Source organism: Salvelinus fontinalis, chromosome 42, assembly GCF_029448725.1.
Source record: "Salvelinus fontinalis isolate EN_2023a chromosome 42, ASM2944872v1, whole genome shotgun sequence".
Taxonomy (NCBI): domain Eukaryota; kingdom Metazoa; phylum Chordata; class Actinopteri; order Salmoniformes; family Salmonidae; genus Salvelinus; species Salvelinus fontinalis.
This window is the reverse complement of record NC_074706.1, coordinates 23,592,520-23,610,623: the sequence shown is the minus strand read 5'-3', so window position 1 is coordinate 23,610,623 and position 18,104 is coordinate 23,592,520. Positions and strand designations below refer to the sequence as shown.

Here is an 18,104-nt window from a genome sequence, read left to right as displayed (position 1 = left end):
CCAGGTGTCACCTGTTTCCCCATTTGTCACTAGCCTACACACAATATACCACAATGTCAAAGTGGAACTATGTTTACACATTTTTATAAATTAATTAAATTAAAAGAATAAATGTCTTAAGTCAATAAGTATTCAACCCTTTTTGTTATGGCAAGCTAAATAAGTTCAGGAGTAAACATGTGCTTAACAAGTCACATGTGTTGCATGGACTCTGTGTGCAATAATAGTGTTAAACATGATTTTTGACTGACAGCCTCATCTCTGTACCCCCCCCCCCCCCCCCCCCCCCCACACACACACACAATTATTTGTTTAGGTCTTTCAATCGAGCAATGAATTTCAGACACAGATTCAACCACAAATACCAGACCAAGGAGGTTTTCCAATAACTTGCAAATAAAGGCAACTATTGGTAGATGGGTAAAAATGTAAAAAGCAGTATTCCTTTGAGCATTGTGCAGTTATTAATTACACTTTGGATGGTGTATCAATACACCCAGTCACTACAAAGATACAGGCGTCCTTCCTAACTCAGTTGCCGGAGAGGAAGGAAACCGCTCAGGGATTTCACCATGATTCCAACTTTAAAACAGTTAAGAGTTTAATGGCTGTGATATGAGAAAACTGAGGATGGATCAACAACATTGTAGTTACTCCACAATACTAACTTAATTGACAGAGTGAAAAGGATGCCTGTGCAGAATAAAAATATTCCAAAACGTGCATCCTGTTTGCAATAAGGAAAATGTGGCAATTTTTTAAACTTTTTGTCCAGAATACAAAGCGTTATATTTGGGGAAAATCCAACAACCCATCACTGAGTACCACTCTTCATGTTTTCAAGTATGTTGGTAGCTGCATTATGTTATGGGTATGCTTGTCATTGGCAAGGACTAGAGTTTTTTTTGTTGATAAAAAGAAACAGAATAGAGCTAAGCACAGGCAAAATCCTAGAGGAACACCTGGTTCAGTCTACTTTCCAACAGACATTTGGAGACAAATGTACCTTTCAGCAAGACAACCTTCAACTCAAGGCCAAATATACACTGGAGTTGCTTACCAAAACAACATTTAATGTTCCTGAGTGGCCTAGTTAGTTTTGACTTAAATCAACAACTTGGTTGAAGAATTTGTTAAAGAATAATGTGCAAACATTGTAGAAACCAAGTGTGCAAAGCTCTTAAGCTTGTTCACACTGCAGGCCTTAACGCTCAAATCAATTTTGTTTTTCAAATCCGTTTTCAACTACTGACTGTCCAAACAGCAAGTTACAATTGACCAAATTGGATGTGTGTGTGTGTTCAGACAGCAGTCATTTGCTGACAAGGCTACACTAGTTGTCATAGTAACAACGGGTGTGTGTGCAGTGATGTAGGCTGATTGGTTGTGGTGCTTGTGCTGATGTAGCAAGCTAAGGTGACAACAATGCTTGCCAAGGACGTTTCCCAATTGTTTTGAATGTTCAAAATCATAGTGTAAGAACATGTTTAAAGCCTCAAAGGATAAGATGATCCAACTTTCAAAACGAGTCCTTTTTTGGCGAACCCCAGCAGTCAACTAGCTAGTTTACATAGCTTTTTAGCACATTCACTTATTTGTATGTAAACAATGAACAAGCTAGTTAGCTAACATGCCACATGTTTTTGTCAAATTGTCAGAGCAGCCAGCAAGCAACAAGATATGCCGAATAACAGTCTAAAAACCATTTGAGGGAAAGTAATCAGATGTGACTTGTGTCTGAACGGTCAAATGGCCAGGAATCAGATTTATATCCGACTGACTTCACACCACCTACGAAATGTGGCTTGAAATATCAGATTCCATGTGCTTTTTGGCTGTTCAGAATACAGGAAATAACAGATTCTAATGGATATGCAAAGAAATTAGATTTGCTTCATTTCAAACTGCCAATGTGAGCATGACTTTAGAGATTTACCCAGAAAGACTCCGCTGTAATGGCTGCCAAAGGTGATTCTAATATGAATTGACTGAGAGATGTGAATACTTATGTAAATGACATTATCTATATTTTATTTTCAATACATTTGAAACAATTCTAAAAACATGTTTTCACTTATCTATTATGGGTTATTGTGTGTAGATGGGTGAGGGAAAAAAAGATTGAATACATTTTGAATTCAGGGTGCAACACACAAAATGTGGAATAAGTCAAGGAGTATAAATACTTTCGGAAAGCACTGTATGCTCTGATAATGTAACCTCTACAAAATAAATGCTTTTCTTATAGTTTCACATGTTTTTTATATGTTGACATAAAAACAATGACAATTACTATAAGAAAATACAATATTTGTATATACATGTTCAGGTATGAGTTTTCATGGTTAAGGATGGGTAGCATTTCCTACTGGACAGTTTATTTATCTACAGCTACAGATTCTACAGATTGGTCTCCCATCCTGGGTTTTAACCAAGCCCTGCTTAGTTTTGATATTTGTCACGAACTACTAGCAATGCGAATGAGAATAATTGTTGAGAGATCTCCATTTAATAATGAAATAGAATCACTGCTATCAATCATTCCTCCTCTCCTTCTACTGCCCCTCCTTCAGGTTTTCCCCTTTCCCCTCCTGGCGGCAGACTTTGATTCAGTCTCAATAAGTGTGACGTTGCATGCTTCAATGATGTCAGACAGTGGTATGCAAGTGCTTGGAAATGTCTCACATACATGGGACATACCTTAAAAGGCTTAGCTTACATGTCTCGTGTGTTTTTTTATACAATCCAAGCAAAGCTAGTTATTACTATGGTCCAAGTGTTTTGAAATTCAAAATGTCCCATGTACTGTATATCTCCCATATTTGTTGTGTGTATTATTGCTATGAATCCCCCATGGCTGGAGCAAACATTGCCACTAAGCAATTGACTTACTCAGCCACACACTGTTGGCTGTTTTTATACTGATGTACGTCACCATGTCACCGTTTTTAGAGATAGTAAACCTAGGCTCGAACAAGGACAGAGTTGTAATCATTAGTCCAAAACAGTTGTGCAAGTAAAACGAGAGTTTCTAATGGACAAATGCAGGTATGTCCCCATTCTTTTTACAGTCCATGTAGGTCCCTCCGTTTCGTTCCATTTGCTTCCATTTAAGAAACGTTTTGCAACAGAATCGGCATAATGAATATAATAAAATACAAATTAATACGGCCCAGCTGAATATTTACCTTACTGATTGATGTGATGTATATTGAATCAAGTAATTCATTGTATTCTACTATATTCTTGCTAACACACTGTTCTTTATAAACAAGTCTGCTCTGCGTTTGAAAGATACTGATCATAGGAAATGTGATGTGTAATAAGCAGTACCGTAATTCAAAGAACAGCGCGCATTGGTTTTTCATTTAACCACACCCTTTAACTATGACGCCAAACCAATACGATCCTTAAACGGAACTGAACAGTGACCAATAATAATTTATTCACTTAACGTTTTAGTTATTTAGGCGTTTGTTAACACCGGGGAACTCAAAATATGACTTATTTAACTTCCCAGCATCACATATTTACCCCCAAGTAGTGTTTAATTCGTGTTGGAGAAAGCACTTGTTGATATAGGTCATCTAGGTAATGGTATTTAGCTAGCTGCTAAGAATGGCTAACTGTAACGATATGGTTTTTCACACTCAAATAGCCTCCATCATGGAGGTTCTAGCGAATACAGCCGTGGCAGAGATCTGTAAACTCGTAGACGACGACTATGCAGTGTTTCGTTTGGAAATAACTCAAAGCCAGAAAGAAAACAGGGCATTGCGGAGGAAACTACAGCTACTGGAACTGAAGGTGGCACGGGAACGGCGTCCCAGTAGTGTCAAGATCCTCGAGCGATACAGAGGACTGGCAAGAGGTACATTTTGCAGAAGGCCGAGGCTGCTGTCGCCCCGTTTTCCATGTGTTCAAATGGCTTACCAATAATTGGGTCTTGGTCAGTTTTTGGATAGTATCGAAAAATTCCCATGATTACTTAGTTACCTATCTTGCGCAAAGACACTATCGTATTCTAACCAGATGCGCGAGACTTTTGGATGAAGAATTAAAGCAGTTAGCGAGCTTCCACGAATACACGTTCATAGTTGTAACCAAAACCATATATTTTGGGAATGCTTACAATGTTTAGATTATAGTTTGACCAGACATTAATAATATATTTGGTAGGGATCTTTGTAACATATCTATTTTGGATGCATCACTTGTTAACTAGAATGCTAACGCTCATTGACATCTGCTGTAGTAAAGTTGGCCAAAGAGCCATTTTACTGTTTGAAGTGTTTTGAAAAAGTGTAATACAGTTGATTTGTGATGAGACAACCATTATATTAAAAAGGTCCAATGCAGCCGTTATCTTAATATCAAATACTTTCTGGGTAACAATTAAGTACCTTACTGTGGTTGTTTTAATTTAAAATGGTAAAAATAGATTCTTAGCAAAGAGCAATTTCTCAAGCAAGGATTTTGCCAGGACTGTCGGAGTGGGGAGAGAAAGTGAAAATGAGTTATTGGCAAAGCGGTTTGGAACTCAACTTCAGATTGGTCGAAAGGAAAGATCCACCCAAAACCACTCATTCTTATAATTGAATATGTGAGAACAATATTTGTGAACAAATGTTTCATTTTCCCATTATAATAAGATTGGTAGCAACATGTGAAAATCCTTGTGGAAATCTGTTACAGCTCAAGTGAACTACAAAACTCAAAATGCAATGCTCTCTCTATGGCTGGCTAGCTAGGTAGCTAGTAAGTGTAGCTACACACAATAATACCAAAGTCATTATCATGTGAAGTAGTTAGTAAGCTGTAAAATCTCCTAAACAAACTGCACAATTTAGGAGTCCACAATCTCACTTTATTAAACCTGCAGATCGTTGTGACACAGAGTGGAGTCTGACAAACAACGGCACCATGCAATGCACCCAGGACTGAAGAGGCAGAAAAATAGGATACATTTGGTAAACCCTCTGTTAAATAAAAAATTTGAGAGAAGACAACCTCCCGCGTTTACATCTAACAGTATTGAAATCTGACATGCATGATAAGTTTTCGCAATCTAAAAGTCGTAGTCCTATTAACTTCCAGTGGAGTGACAGCGGCTTTATCGCAATGCTAAATCATACTGGCCGAATTGCTGCCTGCTTGAATGGCAATAGCTCAGATACACATGAAAAGATACAGGGAATGGATAGAATATCGCTCAGAGATGCACAAAAACAATATAACATTCAAAATGGGTTAATCTTTACTTTAACTAATGTTACCAGGCAGGCCAAAACTCCATCCCACCAAAACATGCTGAACATTTCAGGTGGTCTTTTCAAATATCTATTCAACTAAAAGGGATTATCATAATTTTCACAATTTTACAGGACCATTCTAACCTCAGTGTGGATATACAGTACCAGTCAAAAGTTTGGACATCTACTCATTCAAGGGTTTTTCTTTATTTGGAATACTTTCTACATTGTGGAATAATAGTGAAGACAAACTATGAAATAACACATGGAATCATGTAGTAACCAAAAAACAGCTTTGAACCCTCTTGGCATTCTCTCCACCAACTTCATTAAGAATTATTTTCAAACAGTCTTGGAGTTCCCACATATGCTGAGCACTTGTTGGCTGCTTTTCCTTCACTCTGCGGTACATCCCAAACCATCTCAATTAGGTTGAGGTTGGGGGATTGTGGAGGCCAGGTCATCTGATGCAGCACTCCATCACTCTCCTTCTTGGTCAAATAGGCTTTACACAGCCTGGAGGTGTGTTTTGGGTCATGGTCCTGTTGAAAAACAAAATGATAGTCCCACTAAGCGCAAACCAGATGGGATGGTGTATTGCTGCAGAATGCTGTGGTAGCCATGCTGGTTATGTGTGCCTTATTCTAAATAAATCACACACCGTGTCACCAGCAAAGCACCATCACACCACCACCTCCATGCTTCACGGTGGGAACTACACATGCGGAGATTCTCCTACTCTGCGTCTCACAAAGACATGGCGGTTGGAACCAAAAATCTCAAATTTGGAATCGTCAGATCAAAGGACAGATTTCCACTGGTCTAATGTCCATTGCTTGTGTTAATTGGCCCAAGCAAGTCTCTTCTTATTATTGGTGTCCTTTAGTAGTGGTTTCTTTGCAGCAATTTGACCATGAAGGCCTGATTCACACAGTCTCCTCTGAACAGTTGATGTGGAGATGTGTCTGTTGAACGCTGTGAAGAATTCCTTTCGGGCTGCAATTTCTGAGGCTGGTAACTAATGAACTTATCCTCTGCGGGACTTATCCTCTGAGGTGACTCTGCGTCTTCATTTCCTGTGGCAGTCCTCATGAGAGCCAGTTTCATCATAGCACTTGAGGATTTTTGCGACTGCGCTTGAAGAAACGTTCAAAGTTCTTAATTTTCCGGATTGACTGACCTTCATGTCTTAAAGTAATGATGGACTGTTGTTTCTCTTTGCTTATTTGAGCTGTTCTTGCCATAATATGGACTTGGTCTTTTAAATATAGGGCTATCTTCTGGATACCACCCCTACCTTGTCACAACACAACTGATTGGCTCAAACACATTAAGAAGGAAAGAAATTCCAGAAATTAACTTTTAACGGCACAACTTAATTGAAATGCATTCCAGGTGACTACCTCATGAAGCTGGTTGAGAGAATACCAAGAGTGTGCAAAGCTATCAAGGCAAAGGGTGGGTACTTTGAAGAATCACAAATAAAAAATACATTTGGATTTGTTGAACCCTTTTTTTGGTCACTACATGATTCTATATGTGTTATTTCATAGACTTCACTATTAAATAGTAAAAATAAAAACCCTTGAATGAGTAGGTGTGTCCAAACTTTTGACTTGTACTGTATATATATATAAAACAAATAAATATTGTTTTTGACTTCACTGGGCCTTTAAACAGGACATTCATACAAGACTTAAAATCCAATTATGATCCAAAAGTAGTGTGAAATACAATCATGAAATATGTAAATATTTTTATGTTTGTATTCTGAAAACTCCCACGTGTTCAGTAATCAAATTGCACTAATTGCCCTTGTGTGGCATTGTTTGCAAACACAGAAAGAGGTCTATACCACAGTAGTTAACCTAACCACCTCTTTTCCCCCAATCATGCTCTCAGGTGAAGGACAACTCACTGGAGGTCACAGGAGCATTGTGAAGCCAGCAGGACACAATACATGGAGAGATGACCAACCAATTACAGTTGATGAGGGGAGTGGATCCTCAACCCAGCATGCTATCGTGATAGAGGTCAGTGCAGGGCTCTCCAACCTTGTTCCTGGGTGGCTGCAGTCCTGTAGGTTCTCACTCTAACCCTAATCTAGCGCACCGGATTCTAATAATTAGCTGGTCAATAAGCTGAATCAGGTTACTTAGAACTGTGGTTGGCATGAACCTACACAAGGGTATCTCTCCAAGGACAAGATTGGAGAGCCCTGGCTTCGTTTAGTGTTGCATTACAGTTACTTTGTAAATCAAATGTGGCCAATTCATTTCGGAGAGGCACCCTTAAGCCATTCACATGTACATCTGCCATAGGGGAGCTTGTGAGACTTCCCTAAGACATTGTTATCCAATTCTACTTATGTACCGGTAATAACCTTCTCTCTTCTTGTCAGTCTGCAGAGGCTGTAGGTCCCGGGGTGAAGCTAGAGAGGTCTGAAGGAGAGGAGGACCCACGGCACAGGAGAGACAGCCAGACTGAAGTCGAGGACCCTACCACCGCCGCAGCGCAGCCCAGGACCCGACGCAGCACCACGGAGGTCAGTGGAACGCTGAACGCCGTCCTCAAGTCAAAGACAGACAACAAGACTTTAACTGTAACTCACAGTCTCTTACATACAGGACCTGACCAAATATCAGACCCAGGTCTGGGGAGACTGGGCTGTCCTCCTGCTCCCGGCTCAGACTATTTACCGGTATTTCACCAGAGTCAGAGGCCTGTTCATTCCCGTGGGGATGGAGACACGTTAGATACTGGTGGTGATGATCCTGCTTGTTCTTACACTACAGAGGACCCAGAGGACCTCAACATGCCCTTGGGTTTAGAGACACAGACAGATCTGTCTATAGGGGACTGGAACCAGTACAGTAGTAGTGTATACTCTGAAGGGTACTTAGATAAGAAAGGGGAGGGGCTGGTCATAGATGAAGTGACTGTGAAATTGGAGGGTGACCTTCCTCCCACATGGAATGCAGATCACCTAAGAGAAGGACACTCGCAGGGCAGAGATTTCTTAGACTACAGGGAAAGCTTAGAGACAAATCCAAATGTTGCGACCTACTCCCCTTTACACACGCTCAGAGAGCGCAACCCTGTGTCCACGTCGATGGGGTCTATTGATTCACACGGCCACATCCTTTTCGATCAGGTATTGAACTCAAACAGGGATAAAACCCAGGCATGGGGAGGGGGAGCAACATCAGGCAATAGTAAAGAGAAACGGTTCCTCTGCATGTTCTGTAACAAAGGCTTCAGCTGCCCCCAGAAGGTGGAGATCCACCAGAGGGTCCACACAGGAGAGAAACCATTCAGCTGCACCCAGTGCCACATGCGCTTCACTGAGGCTGGCACCCTGAAGCGGCACCAGAGGGTCCACACAGGGGAGAAACCTTACAGCTGCCCCCAGTGTGAGAAGAGGTTCTCCCGCCAGGACAAACTGAAGATGCACCTGAAGGTCCACACGGGAGAGAGGCCGTTCGCCTGTACGCACTGCGGGAAGAGGTTCTCAGAGAGGAGCTACCTCAGAATACATCAGGAAAAAACCCATTCCACTCTATAACATAGAAAGTAACTATTCCATTTGATAGCTTCTGACTTTTAGATCAAAGCCGCATTAAAGGTAGACTTTCAATTTCCGCAACAACTAAGAGCGTTGGAAGTGCAAGGCCCAGACATTGGAATATACACTGAGTGTACAAAACATTAGGAACACATGACATGGACTGACCAGGTGAAAGCTATGGTCCCTTATTGATGTCACCTGTTAAATCCACTTCAATTAGTGTAGATGAAGGGGAGGAGACGGGTTAAAGAAGGATTGTTAAGCCTTGAGACAATTGAGACACGGATTGTGTATGTGTGCCATTCATAGGGTGAATGGGCAACACAAAATATTGAAGTCCCTTTGAATGCTGGATGCAAATGACATCCAGCCAACTTGACACAAACTGTGGGAAGCCTTCGAGTCAGCATGGGCCATCATCCTTGTGGAATGCTTTCGACACCTTGTAGAGTCCATGCCCCAAAGAATTGAGGCTGTTCTGAGGGTAAAAGGGGGTGCAACTCAATATTAGGAAAGTCTAATCAAATTGTGTTTGTCACATGCGCCAAATACAACAGGTGAAATGCTTACTTACAAGCCCTTAACACTTATTTTTCTTAACTGCATTGTTGGTTAAGTAAACATTTTTAAATAACAAATAATCATTAAAGAGCAATAGTAAAATAACAGTAGCGAGGCTGTTACTAACCAGTGCGGGGGGCACAGGTTAGTCGAGGTAATATGTACATGTAGGTAGAGGTAAAGTGACTACGCATAGATATATAAACAGAGAGTAGCAACAGTGTAAAAGAGTGGGTGCAAATAGTCTGGGTAGCCATTTGATTAGCTGTTAAGAAGTCTTATGGCTTGGAGGTAGAAACTTAAGAAGCCTTTTGGACCTAGACTTGGTGCTCTGCTACCGCTTGCTGTGCGGTAGCAGAGAACAGGCGTACCTAATGTTTTGTACACTCACTGTATAAGACATGTATAAGCCTAATGCATTTTTCATTACTTCCATTGAACTACTTAATTTTCCCCCCTGATATTATTTTAATGTGAAAATGAATGAAATTCATCAGGTTCATGCAGCTCTGTAGTTGAGACAACATGTGTGTGGTTTTCATAATGGTGTATTTAAAACTTGTTTGTTTAATAAACACAAAATGGGACTTTTTAAGTCTGACTTTTGTTGAGATTCTCTTTCGTATACATCACATCTGATCTCACCCTATTCTGTGTAAACCCGACAGCGCTTTATAACCAATATACACCAACTACATATACCGACACATTACCACACACTAACAAACACATACTGTACACGTTAACATAGTTTAGTTAGGTTTGTCTTACTTTTGACTTTTACCCACATATTTATGTCCACCATGATGGGTTTAACAACAATGAAGTCGTTCTGTAACTACAGTATAGGACTCAAATACAGTGGGGATGGGTAAACACGCATACTTGCGAACATAAGCAACCATTTAAGTTTCTCTGGCTCAAAATGCGTATCAGCCAATTAAAACCTTTGATTTACTTGCACGTGACAGAACGCTGAATTGTAGCTGAGGTGCATTCATTTCTCTTGAACGGTTTGTACTGAACGACACGTTTCCCAAAAACGTTATTGTACGTTATTTAACAGACTGTTTGGTGGGTGTGGCTTGAAGCAATGAGTGACTTATTTAAAGGGCAGCCCCGTTTTTTAACTGGCCGCCAACCCCGTTTTTTAACTGGCCGTTCAGTACAGCATCGTTTCCGTTCAACTGTACGTTCCAGAATGTAAAAACGTTGTGAATGCAGCCTTGGTCCCATCAGATAACATGGCACACGTTAGCCATATGCTTATCTCACCAGGTGGCAGTGATTATATCCTGTAACAAATTCTTCATAAGATCTATAAAGATCTTATACTTTAAATCCCCCAACCAATATTATTTCTTAAATTAGGTCAACCTTGGCCACTTAAGGGATATTATAAACCTACAAATTCAAGGTTTGCTTCTGTTCCACTGGTCTGTAACAAAATGTTCTGTGCCAATATTGCATTGATTAATCCTTGACTAGGCTACTACTAACGTTAGACATTTTCACGTTTTCACATATGCCAAAATCCCACGTTTTTGTTTCAGTTTCACACACATCCATGTGCTTTTATGGAAAATTTGAAATAAGGTCCTCACAACATGTGTATTTATAGTACATCATAAAAAAAAAACAATAGCCTTATGGATTTGTCTAGTAGCAGTCATGTAGGCTACCATTATCATCATCACTTCCAGGCAGCACACACTGCTAAAGCGTTTGACTCTAAATCAATAGTGCACTTTCACCATGAGCCCCCCGCATCAATATTTTTTGTTAGGGGGGAAAAAACTGTCCACCGTTGGTTCTTCATGCTCGATTCAAAACGCATGTGACGAAGTGGATGACTATAATAATGTATAGCCTATAAAACGTTATAGGCCTTCATAGGAATATAGCCTACACTAATGTGTCCTAACCAGCTAAGCTCCACTAGTCTTTAACCTCACCGGCCTGGAAGCCGAGGCTACATATGGAATAGGACCTAGGTAGTTAATGGAGTTCATCATAAATTGAAGTGTACCATGCAAAGTCCCATATGATTTAATAGGTTATAGCATAAGCAGGACACTATCTGATGGGAATTAATGTAGGTTATAGCTCTACTGTTGATTGGACGTTGTCTGGGTGAGCCTATTCTTGTTTGCTTATGGCTCTATACATCAGCATCTGTTTGTGATGTGTGGTGGTTAATTTCTGTATTACCAAATGAGGAGAAACAAACTTCACACACCAGTCAGAGTTATACTTAAACTACATCTTTAATAATAAGAGCTTTGCATTAGCAATGACTTTCAATGATGCACCATTTCTAATGAACCATTGCAAGTGACAACACAAAAGTACAAAGATCTTTTATAGCCAAGATACAACCTCTCAACCTACATGACGAACCACAGATTTGTAGAATGGTCACAAGGTTAAGATTTGTATGAAAGGTATCTATAATACATAGCAGACAGCAACTGCTGTGTCAACAGTTTTCATTGTATAGACCAGTGTCTGGTCCTCCTACTCCAAACTGGAACCGACTCTACCGTACCATGGTGAGCACAAAAACATTACCTCATGTTATCTGGAATGCTCTTTAGGTTTTATCACCCAAAGACATCGTAAATCTCCTCTGTCAGTGCTATCTCATAGAGGCCCTCTTCAGTAGAACACACACACAATAGTTAACAGAATACTCTATTCTGTCAAATTAAACAACCATTATAATGCAATACAAGCATTATAACATAATCTTGCAATTTCCACGACAGATGGTACATAAATGGCTATGAAAATAATGGATAAGGTAAATCTAGGTAAATCTACTGGACAAACATATAAATGCAACATGCAACAATTTCAAACATTTTACTGTGTTACAGTTCTCTGTCAATTGGAATAAATTCATTAGGCCCTAATCTATTAATTTTCACATGACTGGGAATACAGATATGCATCTGTTGGTCACAGATACCTTTAAAAAAATGTGCCTCACACTGGGCCTCAGGATCTCGTCACTCTATCTCTGTGCATTCAAATGACCATCCATAAAATGCAATTGTGTTTGTTGTCCTTACGCCTCCCCATACCATAACCCAACTCTACTATGGGGCACTCTGTTCACAACGTTGACATCAGCAAACCGCTCGCGCACACACACAACGCCATACACGTGGGTAGAGAAATTAACATTCAATTCTCTGGCAACAGCTCTGGTGGAAATTCCTGTAGTCAGCAAGCTAATTGCACACTCCTTCAAAATTTGAGACATCTGTGACATTGTGTTGTGTGACAAAACTACACATTTTAGAGTTGCCTTTTATTGCCCCCAGCACAAGGTGCACCTGTGTAAATAGCATGCTATTTAATCATCTTCTTGATATGCCACACCTGTCAGATGGATGGGTTATCTTGGTATAGAATAAATGCTCACTAACAGGGATGTAAATAAAACATTTGAGAGAAATAAGCTTTTTTTTAATGGAACATTTCTGGGATCTTGTGCTTCTACACCTGCATTGCTTGCTGTTTGGGGTTTTAGGCTGGGTTTCTGTACAGCACTTTGAGATATCAGCTGATGTAAGAAGGGTTATATAAATACATTTGATTTGATCTTTTATTTCAGCTCATGAAACATTGGACCAACACTACATGTTGTGTTTATATTTTTGTTCAGTTTAGTATGGACTACAGCAGGGCTGCCAACCCTCTTCCTGGAGATCTACCATCCTGTGGGTTTTCAGGCCACACCTGATTCTACTTATTAGCTGCTCAACAAGACCTTAACTAGCTGAATCAGATGTGCTAAATTAGGGTTGGACTGAAAACCTACAGGACATTAGATCTCCAGGAAGAGGGTTGGGCAGCCCTGGTCTACAGCATGTCTTCAACCCTGTTCCTGTCACGCCCTGACCTTAGAGCAGGGGTGTCAAACTCATTCCACGGAGGGCCTAGTGTCTGCAGGTTTTTGGTTTTTCCTTTCAATTAAGCCCTAAACAACCAGGTGTGGTGAGTTCTAACTAATTAGTGATGTTAATTCATCAATCAAGTATAAGGGAGGAGTGAAAACCCGCAGACACTCGGCCCCCCGTGGAATGAGTTTGACACCTGTGCCTTAGAGAGCTTTTTTATGTCTCTATTTGGTTTGGTCAGGGTGTGATTTGGGGTGGGCATTCTATGTTCTGATTTCTATGTTTTTGTATTTCTATGTGTTGGCCGGGTATGGTTCTCAATCAGGGACAGCTGTCTATCGTTGTCTCTGATTGGGAATCATACTTAGGCAGCCTTTTTCCCTTTTGTCATTGTTGGGAAGTTATCTTTGTTAGTGGCACTATAGCCCTGTTAAGCTTCACGGTCATTTCTTTGTTTCTTGTTTTGTTGGCGACATTTAAATATAATAAAGGAAAATGTACGCTCACCACGCTGCACCTTGGTCTCCTTCCGACAACGGCCGTGACAGTTCCTGGAGAGAGACCGTCCTGTAGGTTTTCGCTACAAGCTCAGCTGCAACTAACCTGGTTGAGCTTACCAACCAACTAATTATTAGAATCAGGTGCGCTAGATTAGTGTTGGAGCAAAAAACCTACAGGACTGTAGCTCACCAGAAACAGGGTTGGAGAGCCCTGGTCTACAGCTTATCATGAGGTATTCTAACTCAGGCGAGACTTCCTTAATATTAGAGATTGCGTACCAGCTGTTGTTAACAAAGAGTCACACCATACCCCTTGTGCTTTCCCGATACTGCTGTTCTGTCCAGCCGATGCATAGAAAAACCCACTAGAATATTATCCATGTCCTTGTTCATCCAAGTTTCAGAGAAACATAGGATATTACAGTTGTTCAGGTCCTGTTGATAGGATAGTCTCGAACGAAGCTCATCCAGTTTGTTCTCCAGTGATCGTACATTAGCCAATAGAACAGAGGGTAGAGGTGGATTATTTCCTTGCGTCCGTAGTTTCATCTGGGTAGCCGCATGTCGGCCTCTACATCGCTTTCTCTTTCGAGTGTCGTGGATTATGGCCTAGTCTGGGGTGAGCAGTATTTCCTGTGCCACCGACTCATTGAAGTAGAAATCTTCATCCAAATTGAGGTTAGTGATCACTGTTCTGATAACCAGAAGCTCTTTTTCAGTCATAGGAATTGATGGCGGAAACATTATGTACAATTCTTTTTATTAAGATCAGCGCCAAAAAACACAAAATAACAGAATTGGTCAGGAGCCTGTAAAACGTCCGCTATACATTCCACCGCCATTTTCATGACAGAGCCATGACCATGTCTGTGACAATTATGTGGACTAGGCACTTTACACAGAGAGCAATTTAACCAGTCAGTCAAATACACGCGATAGTTGCTTTGATGATGTTGGACTGAGGTACGTTAAGGATGCTTCCATGAACAAGTGTAGGAAAACCAACAACTATGTCAACGACTTGAATTGGCTGATGCAGAACTTGTTCCAGGTTATAGTCACTGCCACCTGGTGAGGTTAGTATAGGTCTAACGTGTGCTACAATTTAGCGCTCTGTCAACTGCAAATAAATCAACGTTCTGAATTGACTGATACACATTTTGAGCCAGAGAAACTGGTCACATTTATATGGTTGCAAGTATGGCCAAGCAATGTTTAAAGTGTTTAATATTGGCGTGTACGTACCAGAGGGAGGTGTATGTCTGTGTAATCTGTATCTCCTCTCTTTTCCAGGAGGAGGAGGGTCCAAAAGGTGCTGCTGGAGGACAATCAGATTACACCTCCTCCTGAACCCACAGAGGAACCAGCTGAGCAACACAGGACCACACACAGTCTCACGGAGGTGAGCCCACTGTAAACTTAATGTTATGACTATGACTACTGTTTTTTGAAGGAGGTGATATGATGTACAACATACATATGGCGAGTCGCACTCTCGCGACTTTGGTTGAAGGATCTACTATCACGCCAGACAAGGCCAATGAACTCCATGCCTCACTGGAACCCCCGCCTTCCACAGGTGATAAGTGTGAGGCTAGGATTCATGCTCTACAACGAGTCCAGGAATGGGCAGCGCAGGGCCAAACAGGTGTTGTATCTCGTTTGCCTCCTTCAGGGAGCAGTAGTTATATTCATAATGTTACGTTCCCTTTCAGTCTGTCAACTTCGGTACAACATACTATGGGGAAATATAATCACGCCACAAGACGACCCCAACGGATACTAAATAAAATGGTCCATGGCAGACCACCCAGATGCGTCAGTCTGGGTATTGCGCAGATGCCACGGTGTCTAGTGACTTTCCCTTGTCCCAGCTGTAAGCACACTGGGAGCAGTGACATCCAAGTGATAAAAGCTTACAAAAGTGTGTGGTGATGCCCAACTCACCACGGCACATATCTCCTATAGTCAACCCTTTAAAACAACGCCCAAGACGCTGCCAGACCCCTGGTGGAGTGGGTGTGTACACAGGTAGGTAACACTTAACCCTTGCTGCTATATGCCAGGGAGATAGCCTCCACAATCCAGTGGGAGAGATGCTGCTTAGACAGCGCCCTCCCGTGACCTGGATTAGCAAAACAGACCAAAAGCTGGTCACATAACCGGATATCCCAGGTCCGTTCAATGTACAAGCGTAAAGCTTGCACCGGACACAGGACACGTAACCTCTGTTTCTCTTTAGAAGCAAAAGGAGGAGGCAAAAAGGGAAATAGCTCTTAAGCTAAGGACCTGTAGGACATAGCCATGACTTTCAGGGTTAAGGCTGTATTTGGATGCAACGAGTCGCCTGGGGCGAACTGAATACAGGAAGTGTGTACGGATAACAGGGTCCCCAACACGTTTAGCCAAAGCCAGGAACAGGGATGTTTCGTAGGAGAGGATTGTCAGATCCACCGACTCCAGAGGCCCAAAGAGTGCCTCCAAAACCAGTGCCAAGTCCCATGTGGGCGGAATAGGTTAAGAGACCCGTCTGAGACGGCATACAACTTAGAGGAACCCCACTACCAGGGGGTGGGTCCCTGGTGAGGCTCCGTCAATTCCCACATGACATGCTGGGATATCGGCCATGTCCACTTTTAACGTGGAGAATGCCCGCCCCTGCTAAAAAAGCTCCTGTAGTAACATAAGGATGTCCCTCACAGAGCACTGAAAAGGAACAAGTCCATTATCTTAGCACCAGAGCTCAAACGCTTGCCACTTATACTCATACAACCCTTTAGTGGAGGGCGCCCTTGCAAACTGAATGGTAGCAATAACATTCAGAGGTAAACCTCTAGCCATCAGATTGGCCCTCTCAGGGACCAGGCCCATAGGAACCTAATATCCGGCCTCCCGTGCCAAACCTGCCTGTGTGCCTGGGACAACAGGTCCCCGCCTAAAAGGTGATTGATCTCTGAAAACCAAGGCTGCCTGGACCAACGGGGAGCCACAAGAATCAATGATCAACCCTCCCGGCGCACCCTCCAACGTGGGCTGAATCAGAAACACTGGTGGAAACACGTAAAGTAGGGTACGAGGCCACTGGTGCGCCAGAGAGTCTGTTCCCAACAGGGCACCTTGGGTCCCTCTTCAAGAACAATACAACAATGACACTTCACATTCTCACAATGCGTAAAGATCTAGATCGGCTCTGCTAAAAATTCCCCATACCTGGGAGACCATCAAGGGGTCTAACGTCCACTCATGAAAGAGAGAGGGTCCAACTTGGATAAAATATCTGCACCGAACTCCTTGTGGTGTGCCGGGCGCCTGCAGGCTGACTTCGGTCATCAGTTGAACAGTGTTTCCTCCGAAACATTGGTGCAGCTGACTTCCGGATTAAGCAGGCGAGTGTTAGAATCGCGGTTTGGCGGGTCATGTTTCGTAGGACGCATGACTCAACCTTCGCCTCCTGAGCCTGTTGGGGAGTTGCTGCGATAAGACAAGATCGAAAAAGGGGTTAAAAAAATATAAATAACATCTGCACCGGAGAGGCAACCGAGAAATGCGCTGCCCAAAGCGAGAGCATGTGCGTATTTCTCCCCAGCAATAGGAAGCGAGCCAAGGTTAGGAGAGAGAGAGACAGTCTCTCTCACCATCTGTTGATGCACGCTACCACTGACATATTGTCGATTCTAACAATACCAAGCCGACCTGACAAAAGCAGGGTGAAGCGCCTGAGTGCCACATACAATGCAATTAGCTCCGGTTAATTGATATGCAGTGCGCTCCACACAAGTGTCCATACCCCGTCACGATCCCCCCTGTCATGATCACCTTGCAGGATACAACTCAGCCCATGGGAGCCCCCTGACAATAGCAGAGGGTCCAACCACTGGTCCATGGCCTGTATGCCTGACAGGGACACCCGACACGACTGGCTTAGGCTGCGAGATGCGTCCAGGTGAGTGGCTAGCATTCAGCACCGGAAGGGCCGCATCAACAATAGGGGAACGACTTCCATCACAGAAGCCATCATCCACAGTAGGCGTAGGCACTGGCATAAACGCACTGAGTGACCCAGCCGAAATGTGGACCCGGACACCCTCTGTGAGGATAGAAAAGAACGATACGCCAATGACCCAGAAACAGAATGCGCTGAGGAGTCAGACAGCTCTTTTCCTGGTTTCTTATGAAGCCTAGAGACTGAATATGGGACAGTTGCATGGATGTGAGCTTTCTGAGTTTGTAGACTCTGAGGTGCTTGTTGGGGGCACGTAGATCTAGAATGGGACGCAAAGTCCCATCCCTTTTCCCAACCAGGAAATTCCGGCTG

The 18,104-nt window shown here is 42.3% G+C and overlaps 2 protein-coding genes across 2 annotated transcripts in view; both read left to right on the top strand.

Annotated features, from left to right (window-relative positions):
* The window catches only part of LOC129841189 (uncharacterized), a 49,863-nt gene that overhangs the window by 9,824 nt on the left and 21,935 nt on the right, over positions 1–18,104 (top strand). The gene's annotated exons all lie outside the window — the stretch shown is intronic.
* Positions 3,398–9,982, top strand: LOC129841203 (Wilms tumor protein homolog). The gene is made up of 3 exons (XM_055909367.1): positions 3,398–3,871; positions 7,155–7,285; positions 7,654–9,982. Exons 1-3 carry the CDS (start codon positions 3,619–3,621, stop codon positions 8,815–8,817), a joined length of 1,548 nt encoding a protein of 515 aa, XP_055765342.1. The 5' UTR covers positions 3,398–3,618; the 3' UTR covers positions 8,818–9,982.

Coding starts and splice junctions, on each gene's coding strand:
- LOC129841203 (XM_055909367.1), top strand. CDS start 3,619: ATGGCTAACTGTAACGATATGGTTTTTCACACTCAAATAGCCTCCATC. Junction 3,872..7,154: donor ATACAGAGGACTGGCAAGAG/GTACATTTTGCA, acceptor TCATGCTCTCAG/GTGAAGGACAACTCACTGGA. Junction 7,286..7,653: donor AGCATGCTATCGTGATAGAG/GTCAGTGCAGGG, acceptor TCTTCTTGTCAG/TCTGCAGAGGCTGTAGGTCC.